Raw genomic sequence first — 25,433 nt, forward strand, 5'->3', positions numbered from 1 at the left:
ACGCACCAGATGAGCTTCAGCCATGCCAATTGACTTCGACCATCCGGGATGTAACTTCTCAAGAGCGCCGGAAGGTTGGTAAACTTCAGGTCCAAGCTATGCAAGACCTCTGCAGCTAGATGATACGCACCAAGCAGAAGGCAATGAAGACCGCATCGTAATGCACGTTCGCCAACAGTGCATGCAGGCTGCAGGTCATCCTCTAGCTCGTGCTTGCCCCTGAAACAGTGATCAAAATTCATGCTGCGTCTATAGAGTTGCATTCTGATCGTTTCAAAAGGTTCAAAAAGATCTGAAGCGAAGTATTTTCTACACAGGTTACAGCTTCTACAAGCGCTACATCATCGTAATTGTCAGCATACCCCAGTCTACGAGGTCTTCTGACCAGCACAGGCAAGACTAGTGCCATTCAGATCCGGACTATCAGCGGAGACCCATTATCAGCGCTGCTTCACTGGTCAGATTGACAGCAATCAATTTCGCTAGACATCGACGAACCTTGAGGCAGTCGCCATTGCGCCATCTCCCGGCCCGTGGTGGACATCCCACGCGAGCACTGGCAGGAACAACACACTGACCTCACTATGCACAACGTTGTTGCTGACATTCGCAACTGACAGCGACCAAGTACGGAACGGTCGTGCTGGTAGCGACCGCATCCACTTCAAGTTGCACTTGCCTCCGAGTCGTTCTCGTATCCTCCCAAACAAGCCCACCTTGAGGTTATTCAACTAGCTGCGTCCTCCGCTCTTCAACTGTACACAACATATTTCAGGTTTCACATTCCACCACCTACAACCGTAATGGCAGAGGCCACGAAGAAGCCCTCCGTCCTAATCGTCGGCGGCTTAGGTACGTCATCCTGTTTACCCGAGGCATCAACAACCCCCCACCAACACCGCGGGACTCACACTCTGACCACTACCGTGAACAGGCTACATTGGTCGCTTTCTTGCAAAACACATTCATACAAATCAGCTCGCATCAACAGTACGACTAGTCGATAAGGTGCTACCTCAACTAGCGCATCTTGCGCCAGAGTTTACCGAATCATGTTCAAGCTCAGTCTTCCTGCAGGCCGATGCCAGTCGCGAGACCGCCATGAGCCGAATATTCGACCACCCTGACGTACCTGAGGGGAAATGGGACTATGTCTTCAACCTTGGTGGGGAGACAGCGTGGTCACAGACGTACGAGATCTACAAGCTGCGCAGTTATCAGCTTAGCATAACACTCGCAAAAGAGGCTGCGAAAAGAGGCGTGGGCGCTTTCGTAGAAGCAAGTACAGGCATGGTGTACGTTTCCAACCGGACGCCGCGTGTTGAAAGTGACAAGCTGAAACCGTGGATCAAGCTGGCCAAGGTCAAACTCGAGATTGAGCAGGATCTGAGCAGGATACCTGGGCTTAATCTCGTCATCTTACGTTTCGCCCACGTGTACGGAGATTATGATCCGGGCTTCATTTCGAAGGGTCTGTGTCTGGCGAAAGTCTACCAGGAGCAGCAGAAAGAGCTGAAATGGCTATGGACAGAAGAGCTGAGAATAAACACTGTGCATGTTGAGGACGCCGTGCGGGCATTGTGGACAGCTGCAGAGTGGAGAAGAGGAAATACAGCACCATCCTCGCCTACGCTTAGTAGGCGGCCGACATTGTCGAAAGGCGACGATGGACCAGCGGCTAACACACCTGTTTTCAACATCGTCGACCATGGTGAGACAAGTCAAGGCATGCTAGCAAAATTCGTCGCGGAAGTGTTCGGCATACAAACAGGTTTCCACGGAACGATAGTGTCGCAGTTCGCGAAGCTGAACCTCGAACACGTGGTTGACGACCTCAACGAAGATGCACTACAGCCGTGGGCAGATTCTATTGAAAAGGCCGGAATAACAAGACCAGGGCCATTGAGTCCTTTCATGGAGAAGGAGCTCCTGAAAGACTCGGAACTCAGTCTGGATGGAAAGTTCTTTGAGAAGACAACAGGATTCAAATATGAGCATGAGAAGTTTACAGCTGATGAAGTGCGGAAAATGATCGAGAGTTACAAGAGGATGCAGTGGTGGCCGTAGTAACACTCTGAGGGACGAAGTAACAGCAGAGGTGATGGACCAGGCATCGAGAGTGAGAGAGTGGTCGGACGACTTTTTGGAGTCTTGCATTGCGTGAATGACTGTGGGCTTACTTTGCATAGCAAGCGGCGAATCGGGCTTTCTGTATATGTTAATGGACGGAACGAGTCAACGAGTATTTATTGTAACTAGCTTCCATCGTTCATTTGTCACCACCCGATCATTGATTCCTCACCGCGTCGATATCAATTTTCGACGTCTATGCAGCGGGCCATAGTGGCTGTCTCCTCTTCACTTCGCCATAAGCTCAGTCAGTGTCCCAATCTTGACACGGGTCTGTTGGGTGTACAATACGCGTGGTCGTTCAGCATGTTTCCTGGCTTCTACCATCCATCATGCCTGTCTAGCTTGTAACCACAATCTCCTTGGCTCCTCGTCTCTTCTTCGCTTTCGAGGGAGATTCTGCGGTGGGCGCCCACTTCGTACTGAGCCAGGACAGAACTCAAGGACCTTCGGTGGCGACTTGATTGGGGACCAGTCGACTTTCTGCTTCTCCAACCTAAAAGTCTGACTGACACTGCTTCTTGCGCTCGGCACCCACTGGTAGCTTGTTGTGTACCGATTCTGGCTCTGTTGACGAGGTAGGATCTTGTGCTTGGTTTCGCCTTTCCTCATTGCGCACCAACCGTTCACTCGATCACGATAGCCATGGGTAGGGCCAATACCACAGCACGTAACCCATGAATCCCAGCCCTCATGCGAATGGTACCTGATGTCGACGGTCGCATAATTCCACAGACATCACTTCACTAACGAAAGTGCGCGGGCGATCACTCCTTCTTCCCCTTAAACCTCAACACCCCATCCTCCCCCACCTCCCCCTTCCCATACCAAGTCTCCGGCATATCCATCCCCACCTTCCTCGCACTAAGTCTCACCCTCTCCTCCTCACTCATATCCGCACCAGGATTATACCGTTCCAGCAGCGCACCATACGTCCGCTGCGCCCGTAGATACTGAACCGCTTGCTCCATTTCCTGGCGGCGCGCTAGTGTGTATTCTGGTGACGATGTGGTTGAGTTTGTAGGGGATTGGAAGTGGGAGCGGATGCTGGAGCGGAGGGGAGAAGGTGATTGGGTGATGGGGCGGGTTGGGAGTTCGCGGAGGAGGGAGCGGTAGAGGGAGCGGGCGTGGGCGCGGGCTGGGGCTTCCATGTTGACTTGACGGAAAGATGATTGACTGAACAGATGCGCTGTAGATGGAGTTGGGACGAAGGACGACGAACTGTTCGAGCGACCATCGGATACGCAAAAGTGAAGATCGACATGCGATCGCCATCGCCACACAAGGCTGACAGCCAGCCTTACGAGCCCCTAATTGTCCGTGCCTCTTTCACCTAAGCCTACTGATACAACGCGCCGAGAAACCAGCTTCATACACGACCCTGCCGTCATCGCAAAGACCTGATGCTCCGACCATCAAGGTCACTCAGAAGCATCAACAATGTGATCGCCTCGCCCACTCGCGCATTGCGCATCCCATACAACCTTAAGCTCTACGGCAACACCATCACCACCCTTCACAGCCTCCAACACCACCCCATCCAACGCAGACCCCTCTCATCCACCCAACCACATCCCGTCTCCGTTTTCCTCCCCCACGAAGACCTCCAACTCAAAGCAGCCAACGCCTCAAAGTCACTCCCCAGCACCTCAATCCTAACAGACCACCACGATCTCTCCTCCTACCTCCGCTTTCACCAGTCTCGAATAAACGCCCAGTCCGACCCAGCCAAGCGCGACAAACTCTCCATTAGCAGTGTGTACCTGGGCACACGGTACGAGTATCTGATCCAGCGACATTTGCAGGATGAGTTGGGGTTTAGCTTGACGCGGATAGGGGGAAAAGGGGATGGGGGTGTGGATCTGATTGGGACTTGGGGGTTGCCTGGTTTGAGTTCTAATTCTAGTATTGGTAGCAGTGGCCACCGTGGCGGTGGATGTAGTGAGGGAGTTGGTACGACGCAAACCTTCCGCGTCCTCCTCCAAGCCAAACGCCTCTCATCCCACCGTAAACCCATGCCATCGCTCATGCGAGAGCTAGAAGGGACGCTAATGGGCTCATCCTCATCCAGGCCACTGCAAGAGGCTTTCGCAGCGCATCGCATACGCGTCGCAAGCCTTCAACCGCGGACTCCGTCGCCATCATCACCGCCATCACCATCACCATCACTGTGGTCGTCGGCTGCATCAGCATCGGGATTAAATGGCGCTTTCACCACCTCACCCATCCTAGACCCCGAAGGCTCTCCCATCCGAGTTTTCGACAACGAGAAGACCACCACCACCACCTCGTCCTCCGCCAACTCACCCTCGGAGACACAGATAGACCCCATCCAGTCCCCAGACACCTCCACCTCACCATCACCATCAACATTAACATTAACATCGACACCCGACCTGCCCACCCTCGGCATCCTAATCACAACCCGCCCCCTAACAGACGGCGTCGAAAAGTCCATGGCCAGCTCACGCCAGCCGTTGATGTATATCTGTCTCGAGGAGTCTGGTTCGAACTCTACAGTCAGCATATCTTCCTCGCCCGAAAGTGAAGTAGAAGCACCCCCGACTTCGACGCACGACGATGGCAATGGCAATGGCAACGACAATGCCAACGATGATGCATACACGTCAACGCCTATCGAACCCAACCCCAAGTCCGTCCCCAAAACCCTCATCCGCCAAATAACATGGAACGCCGCCGCCGCACGCGCAGGTCTAGAAGGCTACGACGTCGTGACGAAGTACAGTGATGCTGATAACGACGAAGGCGGGTTGACCGGTGAAGCAACGTTTATGTATCAGGGGCGGCCGGTGCGATTTCCACGTGGTCCTACGTAAGTCATGATCGAAGTCCAGGATGTCAAAAATTCCCAGAAGTACACGAAGGGATTACTGATGTTTGGACACATTCTTATCTACGCTACTGTATGGCAAGAAAGTCACCAGCAGAAGAACGGGCCATTGAGGTGAAGGATTTTGCATTGAGGATTTAGCCGCCATACTCTGACCTTGAGGTGCCATGCAGGAAGAGCCCGTTCTTCCCACGTTTCTGATAGTCTATCGATCCGAATCCCAAAGTCCAACATCCCAGGTATCATATGCAACAGAAAGACAATTTTCCGCCCAAGTCCGACGCCATACCATGCCTTTACACTTCCGCAACAACCTGATCCATTGTTAGGAAACACCACCCAAACCAGCTGTGTACGCCAGATACCAAGTCAAACTCGCTCCACCATCGATCCAGCTAGGATCGAAATTGTCCTGCGAGAAGAAGTTCCACGCCGCTTGTGGGTTGATGATCGCAAGATTTCCAAACAAGATACCTTTCCAGCCGCCGAGCACAGTCTGAGCCTGGGCTACAGCACCATCTGCAAAGTACAGCTCCCATTCTTCCTGCACAAACTTCTTCGTCCGGGTCAGAGTTGAGAACGGCAGTGCTGGTACCATCTGGATGCCTTGAACGTATTCCAGGTTCGCACCAAAATACGTGACGTGGTCAGCTTTGTTTTCGAAGAGAATGCCAGTCGCCTTATTGCCAATGAAGCGAGCTGGCTGGTTTTTGTTGTCGGAGTCCATCAAGAAATAGTTCTGGATAGCTCGGGACACGACTGAAAGCATCAGGTCACCACGGCGTTCCATAGAGAGATCTCCAATGATCCGGCCCCACATCTTGAGCCCATATGCGAACATGGCATCCTCCGAGGTCGACTCTTGATCCTTTCCATCACCAGTTTCGAATAGTCCTTTGGCCCACGAGTGACCATTATACCAATCGAAAGATCTAAAGATGGGAAAGTATGTGTCGAGGGTGCTCGGGTTTGCGACGTCTCTGATCAGAGCATTGACATAGTCCTTGTTCGCCCGGGCCCATGCGGGGTCAAGATATCCTATCACGGCTGCGGCATGGATAAAGTAGCCATAGTGGAAGTGATGATCGTTGTAGTATGAGTTGCCGAAATCAACACCGGGATCTCCAGTCCTGTAGCTTGCCGACGAGACAAGACCTTTCCAGTCAGTGTCGTAGTACAGTGGAAATTGCTGTCTATTCTCTGCGAATGTGGCGAAAGCGGCCTTCAGCTTCTCAAGAGCAGCAGCAGCAAGACCTTGCTGACCTGCTAGATTGTTCATAGTATAGACAATCACAGCAAATTTGCTGAGTCCCTTTCCACTGAAGTACATGCTGTTGAGATTTGTCTGAGCATTCATGTCCTGAGATGCTTCAATAGGTGCCACTTTCTGGATGAGATCGATGGCTCGTTGCGGCAAGCTGGTTACGCCTTCTGTGTCAGGCCGCCATGGCTCAAAACCCATTGCTGGCTGCAGCTGTTCATTGAGGATCCAATAATCCGACACGACAGCTGTAGCGGTACCTTTGGTGGTGGTCTGTAGCTGTACCTGTTGCCTTACTTTACCAGCAGTGTTTTGGTCGAACGACTGAATGTGATGTGGCAAAGCGTACATCAGCAAGGTGCTGTTGTTTGCATACGGCCCAGACTTAGTCCAGGAGAGACTGTATTGAGCCGTCGAGTTAGTTGCATACCCACCCACTGCACCCGAAGAAGGATACACACCACATGCGTTGTCGAATATCTGTTCGTCGGCTCCAGGAGGAAGCTTGGCTATCTGTATCAAACCTGACCATCTCGGAAGACCTTGCAACATCGTGCTTGACACTAGCTTCAGGTTCGGGTTCAGACCGTAAGATGATGAAGCATAGAGTAGCCAGAGCTTGCCGTCCTCCAGAGTCAGACGGTACTTGTACACATTGCCTTTGAGTTGGCCGACTCTAACGACCGAGCGAAAGAAGACGCCCGTCTGGATCTCAGGCTGAAGCGACTCGTATAGCCCAGTCACAAAAGCCATGCCCTGAACCATCGGAAACTTGATGTAAGAAGTCGATCCTTGGTTTGGCGACAAATTAGCGTTGCCGGACATGTCGCCGAGAGAATCCGTTGACAGTACTGTCGAAGTGCCGAGCTCGGCAGCTGAGAAGATGATTGACTGTATTCCAAGAGGATTGATGTAGTATGAGGCCGGATTACCCGGTATGTCAGCTCTGTTCGGTCCGTACACCTTCTGTGAATCATCAATATGAGACACCGCCATGCCCCAACTTTGAGCGTTGCCTCCGCCTTTACTCCATGACAAACTGTAGGGCATCACGAAAGCTGGAAAGCTTTGCGAACCCAGGAAGAAATTGAAGTAAAACTTGTTTGTCCCTATCGGGCCGGTCATGCCGTTTATGTTGAGTCGTGAAACTGGGTGGCCAGGCACATTAGGTATGCTGGCTGGTGGCGGACCAATTGCAACGGGCTGGAAGACATCTTCAGATTCGCAGCCAAGTGTGAATCTGCAGGCATCTGTGGACGTTGGCATTATTGAGGCAAGAGTACCTGTAGCAACGACGGTGGACGCTGTTCCTGTCACAGTATGGTTTGCAAGTATAGTTGTCTCGCTCAACACCGTGGCAGTAGTCTCAATGACTGTAGGCTGCGCTGATGACGTCACGATGACAGTGCCGTCACTCGTGAAGGTGGTAGGTGCGACCGTGATAGAAGATATGTTGACGACTGTCGGAACTGGGATGCTTGCGACTGTCTCACTTGACACCACGGTCTCGAACGTCGACACAGGTATGGTGACTGTGGCAGTGATGGATAGCGGAGGAGCAGATGTCGTGCCATTGAGCGGTACCGCTGTAGCATTAGCGGGCTGTAGAGTGGACTCTGTAATGCTGGGAAGGCTAGTGGGGAATGGCTGTACAGGCGGATTGCCTTCTGTAGCAAGAGTGGTTATGATAGAGCCAGTCATGTTTGCTCCACTTTCCATGCTGGTGTCGGTTGGTGACTGCGTGCTGGGTATCGAGGTAAGTGTTACTGTCTGAGCCTGTCTGTCGACGACCGTGATAACACTGTCCGGTGAAGCAGAATAGGACGAGCTTTCGACTATCGTGACAACACTTTCCGACGCCGAAGTATAAGACAAGGTTTCGTCATCTTGCGACGCGTGGTCACAGTCGGGAGTCTGTCGACCAGCATGGCTCTGGGCGGGTACTGGGAACTCATTAGCTAGAGGTACTGGAGTTGTGGGCTCGACTCACAGTGTGACGAGTGCCTGTGCCTTATCGATATCCTGAAACTGTCACCTGTGGGAAGCGCAGAAAGTAGGAGAGCCTGTAGAGAGTCAGTCGAATGTCTGGGGGAGTTTTATCAAAGCAAATCAGAGGGGCAGGTAGAGCGGGTAGAAAGAGTATGCGGTCCTTCGTCTTATTCAGGCCATGCCTCTCGATGCTGAGTCCGGAGCCCGCATGGTGCACGCCCTTGTCTCTTTTAAAGATCCTCCTCGGGGTGACTGGACAACTGAGCAGGGTTTGAGGTCCAGCATCAGGCAAATTGTGCGAAGCTCTTCATAACTGCTGCTTGCTGCTGCGAAGTGTAGGAGCTCGGACCCGACAGGGAGATGCCAGAAAGTTCTGGGCCAGCACCGATGATGTTTTCATGAGACTGCTGAGAATGGCGATCGAGAAAGAGTGTATGACTGACCAAGGACAAGAGTTCGAATAGTGATGGCGGCATCTGCAGGCTGACCTCGAGCTAAACTGAGGAAGCTCTGGAGACGAGTCCGCTGGCTGACAGGCGCAACGCAAAGAGATAAGTCGTAGGTATCGATACACGGATGACAAGCTAGGTATTGATGTTGATGGTGGTAGGAGGTGGCTACACAAAATGTTGCTCGCTGAAGAAACTCACCTTGACATAGTTTCGAGAATTTTCATCATCTTATTGTCGAGGGCAGGAGCCCGCTGGAGTGGCTCTTGCATGCCACGAGACGCGTGGTCGTGAACATGAGGCAGGCACGATGGAAGGGACGATGAAACATGAAGTCATTTGGACATTTTACTTGCCCACCACCAGGAATGCGACGACAAAGGACGGGTACCACCTTCTGCCATCACAATTTAGCTTCAGCTGACCGCACACATATATGTCTCCAGGGCTTTTGTTGCTGTAGCGAACGATGTGCGCGGCACAATACATCACGCTGGTGTCAAGGCCGAAGTCAGTGTGATCATCTCGAAAGGAATGAAGACCACGTGAACATGGGATGAAGAGAACATGGCAAGTCACGGGACCAGACGCGGCCAAGCACTTCGAGTGCTCGTGCGCACCAGCCTCGCCCCTTCGAAGCCGAAAAATACGTACTCTTACTTGGATAGAAAGCCAAAAATGATTGAGAAGCTCAATCAACAGTGTTGTATTTGTCTTTATGCAATCGGCTTAGCCATAGGCTTAATAACATGTCCCTGCTTCAACAACACCCTAGGCTTAATGGCATCCTGAAAGTGGTTCCGGGTACTCCACTCAGGACCCATTGGCAGCCTCAACGACCGCTCATACTGCTGTCGAGACTCAAATGGATGAGGCAGCTCAGTCACGAGGTACTTACCGTTCTTCTTGTTTCGCTTCTCGTTGACAATGACTCTGTCAAGCTTGGCGTCCTTTCGTGCTTCAGGAGCCACACCCTTGATAGTTGTCAGGAAGCGGCCTTTGGCTTTCTTTTGCTCTCGCTTGCTGATTCCTGCTCCCGCCCAGCTGCCCCAGCCTGGAAGTGTGTTATCGATGACTTGATCACCTTCGTCTCTTTCGATCTCTTTCTTCTCTTTCTGGAATTGTTTGCGAAGGTCCTCTTCGTCGTCACCTGCAAAGATGTCGAGAGCTAGCTTGTCTTTGTTGTCAAGGCCATTGTTCTGTTCGCCTTCTGATTCTGATGGGCTGGTGTAATCGTCCAGGGCTGATTGTTGTGTTTTGCTCTTCTTGCCCGATGCGCTGGACTTAGTATGCCACGGTTTGGTCGTTACCGCTGGTTTGGTTTGGGGTTGCGATACCCGGGCTGCAGCCGGTACCTTACCTGATGGCACATGTCCATTGGTCTTCGGCGGCCCTGCAGCAGCCTGTTTCGTGATCGATGGCTCCAAGTCTGGCGCTTCTATCGGCTCCATATTATCTTCGTCTTCTGAGAGTCGCTCTTCGAACTCATTGCGCTGGACCGGTGCCACGGCAGGCTTGACTGCCTTCTTCCGATCGTTGCCAAATTTCTGCCTCGTAGGCGCTTCGTTGAGATCTGAATCGCTTTCTGATGCACCGTCCTCAAACCCGTTCATGCTTCGACGCAGCTGCCGCACCTCCTCATCGTTCTGCGCCTGCCTTTCTGCCTCCGCCTTCTTCATGAATGCCATATCAGCTAACTTGGACTTCCCGGTCGACTGAGGTACCTCCTTCAACTTCTCAAGCTTCTCGTGCCACTTGTCATCCTCCTCATCCGGATCTGAATACTCTGACTCGCTTTCGCTCCCCGACTCATCCGAACCACGGACATTCTTCCCCTCAACTCTTCGCCTCAGCTCCTCATCCCTCCTCGCCAGTTCAGAAACACCACTCTTCGCATCCTCGTTCCAGGTAGTCTGTCCCGTGGCCTTCGCAGCCTTAGCCCACTTACTCTCCCGATGTCTTGCACCCATTCTCTCCTCTGCACGTCTGCGGTCATTCTGCTCCCGCTCCTCATCAGAGTTGAGCACGCCAGCCGCCTGGAGTCGCTCCCGCTCTTGCACCGCAAACTTGTCTCGCTCTTTCCTGTGGACCCTTCGGTACGCCTTGCTCTTGATCTTCTTGATTCTCTTTGCTCGGACTTCCTCGCGGAACATCAGTTCTCGTTGCATTCTGAGCTCTCTGCGCCTTGCTTGCACCTCTTCAAGCGGCACGTCCTTCGCTTGTAGTTCTTCGTACTGCTGTTCCTGCTCTTCTTCGGTCTTGCCGTTACCTGTGCTGAGGCCACTCTCCTGCATGATCTCCTGAATCTTGGACTCGAGTTCAGATTGTGGTTGGACCTTGGATATGGGCTGGAAAGTCTTGACGTTCGATGCAGACGCTTTGGTTTGGTCGACCAAGGGAAAAGAGACATGTTCGGCACGCCTGTTCTGCTTGACAGTATCGACCCATCGGTCTAAGGTCTGCTTGCTCTGATCATATGCGGCGACGCGATCCAGCCTGGCCTGTTGGCGTTTAGCAAGTGGTGCAGCGAGCTTCCCTGGTATGCCACCTTTGTAGTTTGATGGCTCTTCTCGTTCCCCCGCTTGCAATATCTTCAAGGACTGCCTCTGAGTGGGGTCTTTAATATATTGCATTAGATCTGCTGCGGAGAGACCGGCTGCTGGCAAGCCAAATTGCGAGGGCTTGTCAGGCAGGTTTCGAGGCATCTGGCTCCTTTTAGGATTGAGTTGGTCTTGTTGGGCAGGAGTCAAGCCCTCAATGAAGTTGCGAAGCCTAGCAGTGGTGTCTTCGTCTCCTTCATCCTCCGAGATTGAAAAGCCTTCGTATTCCTCCTCCTCTTTGTCGCTCTGCTCGTCAGATGCTGAGTCTGCTGACTCTGCCAAGGCCTCACTACTGCCAATGCTAGGCGAAGGCGACTCCGTCTTCTTCTTGCCTTTCTGTTTCCTGGCAGCTCGTTCTTGTTCTTCACGCTGTTCTTCGTCGTCCAAGTCCCAGGCTGCGGCAAGGTCGATCGCATCTTCACCCAGATCGTCCTCTTCCTCCTCTTCGTCGTCGCCAGCATCTGAAGCCATGTCCTCGTCCTCGTCCTCGTCCATGTCGAGGTTCTTCGAGGCAGATTTCTTGTTCCTTAGCTCAGGCTTCCTGTCCCTCGGATCTCCACTACCACGAAAGGTAAAGTCAGCAAAGCGCTCCTCGTCGCTCTCGCCAAAAGCCTCATCACTGTCAATATCACTGTCCTCGTCATCATCTTCCACACCGACATGCCACGGGTTACCGTCCGGATCACTACCTTCGTCCACAGATTCGGCGTCGTCTATTGTATTTTCGACTTTTCTCCGCTTAGCAGACCGTTCATCCGCATCAGCGCGAGTACTCGGTTCATCATCGTCGTCCTCGGCTTCACCGAGTCTATGCTGCCGTATCTTGAATGTCTCTGGGAATTGTCGTTCTGCGGTCTCGAGCGCATTAAGACCTCGACCTTTAGCTGGCTTTCTTTTTCGTGATTTTGCGGGCCCGCTGTCGAGTAGAGAGCGACCGTGCGCTTGACGAGGCATCGTGACGTTTTTGTAGTGGTCTGGAGTGGTCGTGTATTCGCTGCAACTTCGAGCGGGACAAAATATTTGGTTTCCAAAAATCGCCGCAATCCAGAAAAATTATGTACGGTTAATCAAAACTACCCCATGTGCATATTCCTCGACATCTGCGCGGAGACCTTCACCATCAACTTGGATAAGCACTGCAGCTTTCTACTAGATCTATCTCATCCAACACTCTCCACCAACATCTCACCTCACATTCCCATCCAACCCCCGCCATGCGCCCAACCACCCCCCTCCTCTCACGCCTCAAAACCCGCATCCGCTTCTCAACAAAACAAGTAGCCAAAGGCTTCTACCGCGGCAGCAACGTCGGCTCCCTAGGCGCCCACACTCAACACGGAGACTACCTCATCGACTGGCGCAAGACCAGACACTATGTTGTTCCCGATTTGCGGGATACACAGGTAGGTTTCCCTTACCTCTACCCATCCCATCACTCTAGCCGTGCCGTGCCGTTGCATGATCTACGAAGTTAGGCCACGATCAAGTGTTAACACATCCCAGCTAACCCCCTTCGTCTCCGGCTCAATCCTCGAGCGCGAGAAGATCCCCGTCGACCCATCGGGCAATGTCTACGGGCGATTCGATGGGATGCAGTATCTGAGGTGGTGGAAGGATCAGAACCCAAATGAATATGATTGGTTCTTGCAGAGGGAGATGCAGGCCATGGAGCAGGGGCAGGAGCAGGCAGAGACACCACCACAAACAGAGGTTCTTACGCAGGGACGGGAACATGAGCCACAGGTGGACCAGATACAGACACAGCAGCAGCAGGAGCAGCAGGGGCAACCAACAAGATAAGATGAGATTGTTAGGGTTTAGTGGGAGCGTTGAGCAGGATAGCGCACACAAGCGTGATAGTCGGAGCCAAGACTACTGGTTCACTCACTCACTTTCAGCCGAAGAAGACGCTCCGTCAGGGGCGCTTCAAGCACCACACTGCAATGAGAGTACGCCGTCCGTCCTTCTCCCTAGCCATGGCCTCCCACGCTCGTGGTTGATCTGGCAGAGCAGATATCCTCAACTCATGTCATGTCAACTCTGGTGCTGCACGCCCCAAACCATACCACGTGCGCAGACAAACCTAGTCAGGTCAACTCAGGTTCTCACCAAGCGCACAGCAATGGATGGACGCAAACACAAACACAAACACAACACAGACATGCCGCAGTATCCATCCACTGCACCGCAAAACTGAAGCAATCACCGTACGTCGCCGAGCGCAGTGATGAGATAAGCGGCAGAAAAGCAAGCGGCAATGTAAAGAAATCCAGAACCAGAGCACGCGGCCAGACCTGACGAGGAAAGAGAGAGAAAACCTCTTTCATCCGTTAATATCGAGTAACCAATGAAGCCGCAGGTAGTACCGTATCGAAAGCGCGGCAACAATGGTTGGATGTACAGTAGAGGCGCAGGGAGATGTGTGCGTACTCTATATACGGTATCCTTGCCTGATGGTAAGCATGTATACAATAATGTATCAGTTACTTTACAGTGATAGCAAATTGTAAATCGGCGAAAGCCGTGATCAAGAGCCCAATAATTTGAACGGTCGCATGAAGTCGATTTGATGGCACAAGCACAACCCAAAGCAGAGTTCCTCCCAAAGCTAAAGCAAAGCAAATGACGGGGACGTGATTGAAGCTAAGTCATGAGAAGTCGCACTCGTCTTACTGATAGTAGACAACCCGTTCATTCCTCTTCGTACACCTCCAATGAGACCCGGGAAAGCGTCTCAATAGAACCCAATGCTGAAGACATGCAAAATCGAAGCTGTAGTATTGGTCTAATGATATACCAAACCCACTCTATTCCCTTCAGTCCCTCTCAGACAGCTCCTCCAGCCTCCCCTTCGCACACTCAATCTCATGTTCGATCTTACGGATATGTGGTCTGCCTTTTCTCATCCAATTTCCATATGAAAATAGATATTCTGAACCGCTCGGGTGCAACCGACCTCGCGTTGCCCTCGGCTGAAGCCAAGTGATAAATTCCTTGCGTTGTTCCGGGGGAAAAGGACACGCCGCAACAAACTGGTCCGCGGTTATTCCCAGCGCTATCGCTTCGGCGAGAGCAGGAGGTAACTCCTAGTTTGAGCGTTCCAGAGGCAGGCATTTCCCTCTGATACACGAGAAGCGGAAGTCCCAGTGTGAGGCGCCTGCTTTCAGGACGAGTTGCTTCTGGCCATGCTGGGTGGGGACCTCCTGCGCGATCCGGAGAGTCTTATCGATTAGCTTCTGTGTCTGGTCTGCCGGGTGTAGTATTCTTGCGATGTACTCTTCCATGGTTAAGACGCCTGTTGAGTAGTTCTGAATGGTCGATCGGATGATGTCGAGCGAAGGGAGTTTCATAGGAGATGTGGGTGCAGGTGCTGCTGAAGCTGCGGCGTCTGGAACTGCACCATCTGACTCCTAATTATTTTGTGCGTCGTCCTTGAGCACAAGCACCTTACGCCCGTCCGACTTTGTGTGTAGCTTGGCGATGCCCAGTGTCAGTTTTACTATTTCCTGGCGTTTGTCTTTCGGGTGTGCGAGCTTTCCTATGAACTCGGTGATTGTGAGGCCTTCCGGCATTGAGTCTTTGATGACTCTACTGACGTCCTCCAAGGTAGGCATCGGAACAGGGGCCGCAGGAGGAGAGGCTGCACCGGCGCGGGAGGGGAGAGCGGCAGGCGAGCCTGGAGCTGGAGAAGCTGTACGGGAAGGGATACCAGAGGCACGACCTGGTTTGCCAGAATTCTTCAACTTCAGCCTTCGAGTAGAGTCAGACATCGTCCCAGCGTCTGTATCTGATCCAGCGCCTGGTCGAATCCTCGGTTTCTGGCCTGAGGGTGTATCTGGTCGTGAGATAGATCTGGCAGAATCGAGATGTTTCATCTTTGGCTTCTTGCGAGCAGATGTATCGGTGCCTGAACCTGCTTCTGACAAGTTTGGCGAACCAGGACGTTTCCGTTTGGTCTTGCCTTCACGGTCGCTGACAATGCCGGACTTCTCTTTCCGTCCGGAAGGTGTTGTAGCACCTGATGCTAAGGTTGGCTGAAGTTGACCTGCTTCGAGCTTCCGCTTCTCTTCTGCTAGACGCTCTCTTTCTTCTTCATCTTCGTCGGAAGACTATAAGTCTGTTAGTATAGCAAAGTAAGAGACTAGAGATGAACTTACCGAAGAGGAGTACTCTGAATCACTGGCATGGTTGTAGTTGTGCTCGTGCTTCTCGAGAAGCTTCCTGTATTCGCGCGAGTGCATCTTCCTCTGCTCTTCCTCCTTTTGCTCTTCTGCCTCTTCTTCGTCGTACTCCTTCTCTTCCTTGACATCGAAGAAGTTTGCTTTGAGCTGATCCTCCCTTACTCTTTTGTCGGCCAGAGCTTCATCTTCGTCCTTGACAGCGAAATGGTCGCCCTCCTCATCGTCGGCGAAAAGACCACCGTCGTCGTCATTGTCCCAGTCGGCATCCTCGCCTGTCCGGCCAGCAAATTTATTGGATTTATTTTCTCCAGTGTACAACTTGTTGGATCTAGCCTCCATCTCCCTTTTCTTTTTCTCGATAGGCCTCCTTTCTACTGCCTCTAGCCATTCGGGCATATGCACACGTCTCTTCATAGCGGCCTCAGCCTCTTCGATGGTCATTTCTTTGCGCTCTTTGCGTTTGGGCTTGAACTCATAGACTTTCTCAACTGGGATGAGGCGGAACCTGCCAGGTCTGGCATCGGCAGGAGACTCGTAGGCAAAAGCAACATGACGGTGGGACGAGGTGGCTTGATTCTCGCCAACGAAACAGTGCTTGTTGTCGAAGTCCTCCAGATGCCAGGGCAACTTTTCCTCATAGTTGGTTTGTATGCGACGCTTGTCTTCCTCGGTGTAATCTCGTCTGTAGACAGCCTTGGTCTTGGTCTTCAGGTTGTTGGCTTTACGAGCAGCCTGGGTGGGAGCAATCAAGGCTAGATTTGCGGCCCTCTCGGCTTTGCGAGCCTCATTCTTCTCGATCAATTGTTCTCGCTCTTCCGCATTCATGCCGTCCTTGAACTCGGCTTGTTCGTCTTTCACGGCCGAAGTAACCGACTTCGGATCGCGGCGATGGAGATGGGCAGGGTGAGGAAACTGTTTAGGATCTCGGATATCGACGTTCTTGTCGTTGGACAATTGCATGATGTGGTATCGCAAGCCCTCCACCAGATCTTTCTTGGTTGCGACGAGCTTGTAGTCGGTATATTTCTTTTGTCCAGACAGCACAGCAGGATCGGTAAAGCCGCTATAGCTGTTAGGATTCAAGCTTGCTGCTACTGGCATGGCCGTCCTCTGAGGTGGTGGTGGTGGTGGTACACCATTTGGTCGCGTTGGCGCCAGTGGTTGTCCGTTGGGTCTCATCATTTGGCCTGGCTGTCTGGCAGTACCAAATGGGTTGGCGTGACCTTTCCTCACTATCCGCTTGACTGGGGGGACTGTGCCATTTGCGCCATTTGCGCCATTCGCAGCTGGGCCATTGCCAGGCGCAGATCGCGGCCCATTGGTGGTTGTGTTGTTCATCGTGTCTGCGACGATGGTGGTTACCGAATTTAATTCAGTCACAGATTCGGCACGAGTTCGCAGATGGAAGGCAAGTATGCATACGAGAAGTGGTCATGATATGAAGTGCATTGTGTGGTTGCGTGAGGAAGGAGCCACGGTGCTTGTAGCAAGGGATTCGGGGCGTTTGTACTTTCTTTGGCGCAAGCGGGTGTTGACAAAGGCACGGTTCACGTCACCCTGCAAGCCCTGCTAGTGATCGCCTGTAGGTGCCTGAGGCTTCAGGCTGAGTAAGCTGGCTTTTGGGGCTCTCAGCCACCAACCAATTGGCAAGTGAGGCAGTTGCTCTCGATGCACTCACATGCGAGTGGACAAGTTTGGCGAACAGCTTGCATGAACTCCTGCATCACCAGCCATGCTGCTACAACACTCAACATGACTCTTATCAACATTAGCTCAAAAAACTGAAGAAGGAAGGAGGTATGTTATGAGCAAATGTGCTGGATTTCGACTCAGAAACATCCCACCATCTGTCTTATAGCAGATCACTCTTGATCGACAAGTCATCCACGCCTGAGCGGGAGTATCACGCATCGCGCCTGCTTCATTGTGATGTGACTGAGTTTTGCAACAAGCTGCCCATATAAGGACCACTCTCCTACAATTTGGCTCCCTCCTCTTCCACCATGGACTCAACAAACTCGTCGGGCTTCAACCCGCGTGTACAAGACCAGCTTGCACAGATCTCTCAGAATCAAAGAGACAGGAGATCTTCACAATCTTCAGTGTCATCTTCATCCCAGGCTTCCTACTACAGTCAGTACAATACCCATATTCATCCACGGAACTCGCACTACCCTCGAGGTCAACACGCATACATGCCTCGTCAACCTTCACAGAACCCTCCCGGTCTTGATGCTTTCCCACCTCTTGGATCGGCCCCGCCAGTCAATACCTACAACATGCCTCAGCATACCTATCAAACTCCTCAACCCGCCTACCCCGGTCAGCACAACTACCAGACACCATCTGCTGCCCAGGAATTCTTCAGTCGCTCTCGGGGTCGTGGCAGAGGCCGCGGTAATCGCCAGCCAACTAACCGAATGCCACAAGTGTCTGCCGATGACTATGCACGTCCTCCGCCTCAAAATCAGCGCATTTACATGCCAAATGCAAACCTGCAATTTGGAAATCCTGAGCAGCAACGTATTAGCCGACAGCGAAACATCGAACAGACGGATTATCTGAACGAGCTTGCAACTAAGAGCCTAGGAAATATGCTCAGTAGGGAGGAAATTGGTCAGAAGCAGCAGTTCAGCCAGAAGCTCGAATCCATTGCCAGGCAAGTGGTTCAGAGAGAACTCACAGCTGGCAACGATATGCAGCGAGCCCAGATCAAGCTTCAACCCTACGGCAGCTTAGCCAACAGCTTCGGCACCGCAGGCTGCGATGTCGACCTTCTTCTCACTGTACAAAAGCAAACTGGCTCCTTTATGGAGATCTCCGAAGAAGTCAAACGCGATCTGGAAAAGGTCCTCCTCGATCAAGGCATCGGAGCACGCTTACTGACCAATACCCGAGTCCCAATCTTGCGAGTGTGCGAGAAGCCGAATCCTGAGTTGCTTAAAGCTCTTCGAGATTACCGTGCAAAATGGGAGGCCTCACTCCTTGAGTCTGAAAGTCCTCTCGATCAGCGTGCTGGAGATACTTCGGCTCCTTTGCCTGCCCTGACAGAGAGCCAAGAAGAGGGACAATTAGCTGCCATGGCTGACCTCGACCTAAACGCAGCCGAAATCGCGCTACCCGATTCACCTGTGCCTGATCATGCCAAGCTAGAGTTTGTTGGTGACTGCGGCATACAGTGTGACATCAACTTTTCCAATCACATTGCTTTACACAATTCTCGTCTGCTCTGGACGTATGGCCAATGCGATCCACGTGTACGCCATCTGGGTATCTTTGTCAAGAACTGGGCAAAGGCTCGAGACATCAACACACCGTACCGTGGTACTCTCTCTTCGTACGGCTACATTCTGATGGTCTTGCACTATCTCATCAACGTTGCGCACCCACCCCTACTGCCAAATCTTCAGGAAATGGCAAAAGACAATGGATGGAGTCAAGCACCGCCCGTGCTATTTGAAGGTCACGATATCACCTTCACTGACAACCCGAACGTCATTAGACAGCATATGGCGAACATGCAGCGCAACAATACCAGCTTAGGCGGTCTTCTGCTCGGCTTCTTTCGATATTACGGGACTCCACAAGGCTTCAGGTTCGTCGAGCAGGTAATATCCATCCGCAGTCCAGGCGGTATCCTTCCCAAGGAGCACAAGGGCTGGACTAAAGCGAAGTGGTCGGAGGAGAACACGAACGTGCGACAACGATATCTGCTTGCTCTAGAAGACCCTTTCGAGATCGATCACAATGTCGGACGGACTGTTGGTCACAATGGAATCGTTGCCGTTCGTGACGAGTTCAGGCGAGCATGGAATATCATCCAGAGCATTCAGCGAGTGTCAACTCCGCACGGCCAGTCATGGATGTGGGATATACAAGGCCGTGACGAGAGTGGGGAGGGCTTCGACCTCATTAAACCTTCAGAAAGCAGGGGAGATACGTTACGAAAGGATGCTGATGCCAGAAAGGCCCGACAGATGAGGGAGAAGCTAGAGCAGCAACATGTGCTCGCCTTGAAGAATAAGTCGCAAGGTGAAAACGAGGGCGAGACAGGTATGTTGATCGAAAGAGAGGATCGTCTCGCAATTCAAGCTCCGATCGTCGATGACCCAGCTGGACTAATTCATGATGTTCAGCACCAGGACGAAAAGGTCTCGAAAATGAGAAGCCGACAGCCTGAACGTCAAAGGCAGCACGAGGATGAAACTGAAGAAGACGAAAGTTTGAGCAGCGAAGCAAATCCAAAGGAAGTAACAGGTTCCGAACAAGGTTCTGTGGGACAGGCGAGAGGTGATATTGAGTCTGATACTATCAATACATCAAGCTGGAACCAGAGCTTTGGACAAAGTCAAGATGGGCTGTGGAAGGACGCAGCGCCAGTAACTGAGGGCACGAAAGTAATACCAGAAAATTTCACGAACATGTCTCAGCCAGAGGCTCTGAACGGTGACACTACTGACAGTTGGTCGGGCTCCTTCCAAGGATTGCCAGAAGAACAAGCCCTTGAGCCAGAAGCAGTACTCCAGATCACCAAAGATATTCCAATTGACCCTACGAACATCTCTCAACCTGATCCCCAGAATCATGAAGCTACTAATCACTGGTCCACTGGTCGTCAAGAGCAGGCAGCAGAGCAGCCTCCTGATCCAGAATGTGTTGGCGAACATATTGAGTGGACGACCAAAAGCAAGGCGGGACTGTGGCTCCTGAACCGTGACAAGAGAATTCGTGAAGGAGCGTTCAAAGCCCCGACCGCAGCCGACGTTGGACGCCTCAACGCCAAATTTCCTTACAACAAGTTCATGACGAAAGAAGAACTAGCGCGGATGAACAAGAGACTGGAAGAACTATACAAGGACTCATACTACCCCAAACGGTCGGTTGAGCCTGCAAGCCAGTCTCCGGAAAGTGACAAAGTGGTCGTTGGAGTTACAACTGACGTGAGCAATATCAACTGGCAGTCCCAAAGCACTATCACCAATGAATCAGAGCATTCCAAGCCGATACAAGATTGGTCTGTAGGATCAGACATTCTTTGGTCACTTAACACAGATGCTGGCGACTGGTTGAGATGGCGTGATCGCAGGGTTAAAGAAGGAAAGTGGAAGGATGACCTAGCAGATCAGAGCTTGAGTCAACGGTTGAACAGACTGTTCCCCTGCGACAGTGAGAAGACGATAGCTAACATCGATCGTATGAACACTGAACTCGACACTTTCTTCGCAGATTTGAGATATCCAAAATCACGGATGACCGAAGATGAGCGACGAGACGACCATGCCAAAATGCATCAAGCCATAGATAAATTGATCGATTACCGAGAGGCCCAGCTCAAAGACGGGCAGTCTTGTCCTCCAGCTGTCCAGCAGAGCAATGACCAATGGTCGCACGTTGACGTTGCCTCAGGTCAAGAACAGTGCCTCTCGAGTTGGCAAAAAGGTGAACTTGAGGCTACCCACGCAGAGAACCCCAGGGCAATGGCGACACTGCACGGACAAATATATGCTCCAGCAAAAAGCCGACCAATACCTGTCAAACACTCCGAGAGGGATCAAGCTCAAGCCGAGGTTGAGGACGGGAAGACTCGAATTCGATGGCCGATCGGCAACAGTATTGGTAGCTGGTTACAGCAAAGAGACGAGTTCATGGATGCGGGTACGTGGCACGGTGAACCGGACGAGAATAGTGTTTTCAGCCGTCTTAACAGCTTGTATCCTCACGACTACACCAGATCTCCGTCCGAACAAGAGCGTTTGAACCAGGAGATCACAACTTACTTCAATGGTGTCGAACTACCAGGACTTGGCTTCGGCAGCGCTGAGCCTGTCTATAGGGCTCTTCTCAAAGTCGTCGAAGGCAGGAAAGACCATGCTGAGACCAAGCGAGTCAAGTTCCTACTCGATCTCTTCTCAGAAAACACAATCAAGGAACTAAAGGAAGTACGGGGCAAGCCAGTTCTGGCTCCCAACCCCCAACAACGCCAAGAGATCGATGAACGCAGCATGCGAGCCGTCCAAGCTCTCTCTAATCAACTATCCTCCAATCAACTTCCGCCCCCCGTAAACGATGTCGACGACCTGCGAAGACGACGACTAGCATTCTTCACCAAAGACCGAGCACAATCCGCCTCGCCGAACAACGAGCCAGCCATACCACCACCCAAAGACGCAGCAAACTCTGTCAGAAGAGACTCCGCAGCAGAAGGTTCGTGGAACGATCCTCCTTCTCCCTCAAAGAGTTTGGAACCCCGTGCTACCCCATTCGTGCCCCATACTGACAGTCCCAAGCCCACTGGAACGACGGATTCTCCATCGCAGCCTCCGACTCCACAATCTGGTAACAGTGACGTTGACGCCGACCCCTTCGCACCGAAACGGCAGCACGATCCCGCCACCACAGACGAGAGCGCCGGTGAACTCATTCCCAAGACCCTCCAACCTGACACCTGGCGAACGAACCGGAAACACCGCCACGAAGACCCACGCATTATCCCGTTCCCACGAACGCTGGACTTCCCGTTTGATGCGAAGCAGCTGGCCGATATTGAATGTATCAGGGGTGGCGGCAATGGTTGTGTAAGAGGTGGGCAGTCGCCGTATATGCTTGAATCTGATCGACATTCTTGGGGTGGAGGTGGAGCTATGGCGCAGGAGACGGAGTCGCTGGTTTGGTCATGGTCGAAGCATGGACATATGTATTGTGACTCTGGGGTTGGGTTGGAAGGGGATGGGGATGGGGCTGAGAACGTAAAGTTGCTGGGTGAACTTCCTGGTGTTGAGGATTTGGCGGGTGCGTAGGCGTTTCGCCGATGACGGTGTGGTGGCATGCAGTGGGTTGATCACAGGTAGGTGGATCGAATTGAACAGGATTGGGCTTAGATGTTTGTGCTTGAGGCAAAAGGACATGGTGGTATGATTTGAGACGAGAATGATACATATTACAAGGATAAGTAGTTACGAGGTATATCCAGGACATACATGATCGATCTCACCTTTTACACAGCACATCCACGGATCTCAGTAAAGATGAGATGTCCTTGGCACATTTTGTCTCAGTGGCTCATAACATATTAGTGTGAATTTGCAATACTGCGTAGCGTAGCTTGTCACCTTCACTTCAGCGTCTACGAGCGTGGAAGCGAGTCAGTTGAGGTGGCTCGTTCCACGTCGTACGGTAGGATAAACGTTACCTTGGGCCTACAGTAGCTAGTCTACGTGACGGTTCTAGTATAAGCCAGACGCGACTCAGTCGTAGAGCATACCTAGGTACTGTAGTCAGGCAATCACGACTCAGGTCCAAGAGCAGAGCAGAGCAGACGGGACCATGAACTTGGCATGAAAGAGAGATGGGTCGGTAAGGAGCAAGGGACGACTCGACTCGACTTGACTCGGCTTGGCGGAGAAGGGAGGGGTGACTCACGTAGGTGTTCGGTTGTGAATGGTAGGTAGGACTCCAGGACTCTAGGTATTGCATGACTGACAGGCAAGCAGGATGCTCGACACTGTCCATCTTTTGGTAGGTAAAATACTCACTGACCTTGACAACACATACACCTATCCAAAGAGATCGATTCCACAGCACAAAGTCCAAACGTCGTGTTTTTTTTGACCTACTCTACCCAATCAGATCCACATCCCACTCTTTCTCCCCTCCCAACGCATCACCCACTACTCGCCGCCTTGACCCCCTCCTCCACCTCCCCACTCCCAGTCAGATCCCCAAGATCATCCCCCAACTTAACCTCCAACACCGCACAGATCCCTTCCTCCTTCACAGCCCTCACCGCCTCAGGTAACCTCTCAACTAACTCCCCCAACGTCCTCACCACGCCAGCCCAACACTTACCCCCGGCCGCCGCCTTCGCAATCCCACTGAAGTCCGGCGTCGGTTCAAAGCTGATATTCAGAGCCTTATTATCGACCTTTGAGCCTTCACCCTCGGGGTGCACTAGCAGAAGAGACCGACGGGGTGCATTCCACCCCTTGTTGTTCAGCACGATGGTCAGGATGGGGATGTTGTACCGCTGGGCAATCCAGTACACGGAACCTGGCACGGAGAATAGAAATGTGCCGTCGCCGACGATTTGGCAGACGAAACTGCCTTTGTTTGTGTTTGAGGAGCTACTCGAGGGGGGAGTGCTACTGTGGAAGTCAGATGCGAGTTTTATGCCTAGGGCGCCACCGCCGGACCAGCCTAGGCCGCCGCCACCGCAATTGATCCAGGTCTTGGGGAGGACGGGGGAGATCTGATCGGCTATGAAGCCTGTTAGGGTTACGGCTTCGACGGCGAAGATTGTGGTTTCGGGCACGGAGCTGCGGAGGGTGGATGCGAGTTGCGAGGGACTAATTGGGGATTTGGCGAGTTGGTCGTCGGGTGGGAAGGATGCTGCTTCTTTTATGGCGTCGTTGCGTTTTCGCCAGGATTGTTGGCGGGATTCACGGGCGGAGGTGTGGTTTTCGTCGTTTAGGAGGGATTGTAGTTGGGTGTTTGAGGCGATGTGCTCGTTCAGTTGGGTGAATGCGGTGCAGGAGTCTGTTTTGTAGCGCATTATGGCGGGGATGTAGAAGACTGGCATTTGTTGTTTGAGGACGTCGATGTCGAGGTGAATTATCTTGCAATCGGCTTTTGGCTTGCATTGGGTTGGGATCCAGGGGACGTCGCAGTCTACGACTAGTATTACGTCGGCGGTTGTGATTGTTTCTTCGATACCGTAGCGGAGGCCAAGGGAAGCCGGGTGGTTGGCTGGAAAGCACATGTCTGAGCCGCCTGTATCGAGGACGCGGAGGGCGGGGATGTGGTCTGCTAGTTTGACTGCTGCGGTGACGGAGTCTTCGTTGCGGCCGGTGTACCCTACTATTAGGAGAGGTGATTGAGCGTTGGCGAGGAACTCCGAGATGGATGCCACCGCATCGGCAGGCAAGGCGGCTCCCGCGACACGTTGCCATTGAGCTTGGTCGAGCTTGTATGGCTCGATCTCTTCCTCCATTGCTTCGCGAGTGCCGTAGAGGTAGACAGGTCCTGGCGGGTCGGACGTGGCGAATTGGAGTGCTCGGTTGACGATCTGCTTGACGTTCTTGCCGAACCTGATCTCGCCGGTATACCGGCAGTACTGAGAGATGATCTGCTTCTGGTCGGGCACATCCTGAATCCAATGGATGTATTCTGTCCTGCTGCCGCGGTATTCACCCTCTAGGGTAATTGGTGACAGACCAGCGAAGATGAGGACCGGTGCGCGACCACAAGATGCATTGTGGACTGCTGCCGCCAGACCCTGAGTACCGACATCGACATGGACGATCACACATTGTGGCTTTCGAGTCAGACGGGCGAACCCATCAGCCATAGAGAGGGCTACCATCTCGTTTGGGCAAGTGATGATTCGTGGGAACTCTCCTTTCTTCTCGTTCACGCCCTTGACCATCGCCTCGATGATGGAGGGATGGTCTGAGCCCAAATTGACGAAGACATGGGTTATACCGGCTTCCCAGAGTGCTTCGAAGAAAGCATAGCTCGTCGTGTAGGACGGCTTTGCTTCTGAGCCCATGGTGATGAAGCTGCGGTACAGTGGGCTTTAGCTGAAGCTCGTATGTAGAGCAGGTAGTACGGCCACAGATTCTGGCTCGATAGGTGGCTTGCGGTAGCGGTTATCTCGAACAAGGCGACAACAAGCACGTCTTGAAGCTCACGTTCAATGTCCTACCTCGAAGCTTGAGCAAACAACCTGAAGTCGGTCATGAACCTCTGATGTAGATAGCTCGCTGTTTGTTTGGCGGCAACTGCAAGCTTATTACATTTTACGCTGCCGCACTGATTTGAGCAGGTTGCTGTGCCGCCATCCCTTGCCGCGACTAACCTTGTGCATGCTGGAGTAAGTGTGGTCCAAGGCGGGGAGATCTCCATGGGCAGGCGATGGTCATCTCCAACCACGTGAAGGAGGAGAATTGTTCCACGATTGTAATTCCGACTGGTTCA

At 52.5% G+C, this 25,433-nt stretch overlaps 9 protein-coding genes across 9 annotated transcripts; 4 read left to right on the forward strand and 5 right to left on the reverse strand.

Annotated features, from left to right (window-relative positions):
* Positions 1 to 803: 803 nt before the first annotated feature.
* On the forward strand, positions 804 to 2,067 carry PMZ80_003314 (uncharacterized protein; the record flags this gene model as incomplete). The annotated part of the gene is made up of 2 exons (XM_064871743.1): positions 804 to 852; positions 935 to 2,067. 2 exons carry the CDS (start codon positions 804 to 806, stop codon positions 2,065 to 2,067), a joined length of 1,182 nt encoding a protein of 393 aa, XP_064732123.1.
* An 830-nt stretch (positions 2,068 to 2,897) lies between these two features.
* On the reverse strand, positions 2,898 to 3,281 carry PMZ80_003315 (uncharacterized protein; the record flags this gene model as incomplete). Its single annotated transcript, XM_064871744.1, has 1 exon — positions 2,898 to 3,281. The coding sequence occupies one exon, from the start codon at positions 3,279 to 3,281 to the stop codon at positions 2,898 to 2,900; it is 384 nt and encodes a 127-aa protein (XP_064732124.1).
* Positions 3,282 to 3,533: 252 nt separating this feature from the next.
* PMZ80_003316 (uncharacterized protein) lies at positions 3,534 to 4,967 on the forward strand (the record flags this gene model as incomplete). Its single annotated transcript, XM_064871745.1, has 1 exon — positions 3,534 to 4,967. The coding sequence occupies one exon, from the start codon at positions 3,534 to 3,536 to the stop codon at positions 4,965 to 4,967; it is 1,434 nt and encodes a 477-aa protein (XP_064732125.1).
* A 339-nt stretch (positions 4,968 to 5,306) lies between these two features.
* On the reverse strand, positions 5,307 to 7,961 carry ACF2 (endo-1,3-beta glucanase; the record flags this gene model as incomplete). The annotated part of the gene is made up of 1 exon (XM_064871746.1): positions 5,307 to 7,961. One exon carries the CDS (start codon positions 7,959 to 7,961, stop codon positions 5,307 to 5,309), a length of 2,655 nt encoding a protein of 884 aa, XP_064732126.1.
* A 1,435-nt stretch (positions 7,962 to 9,396) lies between these two features.
* On the reverse strand, positions 9,397 to 12,234 carry PMZ80_003318 (uncharacterized protein; the record flags this gene model as incomplete). Its single annotated transcript, XM_064871747.1, has 1 exon — positions 9,397 to 12,234. One exon carries the CDS (start codon positions 12,232 to 12,234, stop codon positions 9,397 to 9,399), a length of 2,838 nt encoding a protein of 945 aa, XP_064732127.1.
* A 260-nt stretch (positions 12,235 to 12,494) lies between these two features.
* Positions 12,495 to 13,080, forward strand: MRPL27 (60S ribosomal protein L27, mitochondrial; the record flags this gene model as incomplete). Its single annotated transcript, XM_064871748.1, has 2 exons — positions 12,495 to 12,683; positions 12,784 to 13,080. 2 exons carry the CDS (start codon positions 12,495 to 12,497, stop codon positions 13,078 to 13,080), a joined length of 486 nt encoding a protein of 161 aa, XP_064732128.1.
* A 1,286-nt stretch (positions 13,081 to 14,366) lies between these two features.
* TFG1 (transcription factor IIF subunit tfg1) lies at positions 14,367 to 16,799 on the reverse strand (the record flags this gene model as incomplete). The annotated part of the gene is made up of 3 exons (XM_064871749.1): positions 14,367 to 14,683; positions 14,732 to 15,389; positions 15,438 to 16,799. 3 exons carry the CDS (start codon positions 16,797 to 16,799, stop codon positions 14,367 to 14,369), a joined length of 2,337 nt encoding a protein of 778 aa, XP_064732129.1.
* A 665-nt stretch (positions 16,800 to 17,464) lies between these two features.
* PMZ80_003321 (uncharacterized protein) lies at positions 17,465 to 22,258 on the forward strand (the record flags this gene model as incomplete). Its single annotated transcript, XM_064871750.1, has 1 exon — positions 17,465 to 22,258. The coding sequence occupies one exon, from the start codon at positions 17,465 to 17,467 to the stop codon at positions 22,256 to 22,258; it is 4,794 nt and encodes a 1,597-aa protein (XP_064732130.1).
* An 863-nt stretch (positions 22,259 to 23,121) lies between these two features.
* On the reverse strand, positions 23,122 to 25,005 carry PMZ80_003322 (uncharacterized protein; the record flags this gene model as incomplete). The annotated part of the gene is made up of 1 exon (XM_064871751.1): positions 23,122 to 25,005. The coding sequence occupies one exon, from the start codon at positions 25,003 to 25,005 to the stop codon at positions 23,122 to 23,124; it is 1,884 nt and encodes a 627-aa protein (XP_064732131.1).
* Between the last annotated feature and the right edge of the window lie 428 nt (positions 25,006 to 25,433).

The sequence above is a fragment of the Knufia obscura genome (assembly GCF_036327395.1).
Source record: "Knufia obscura strain CCFEE 5817 isolate CBS 148926 chromosome Unknown scaffold_3, whole genome shotgun sequence".
Lineage (NCBI taxonomy): Eukaryota > Fungi > Ascomycota > Eurotiomycetes > Chaetothyriales > Trichomeriaceae > Knufia > Knufia obscura.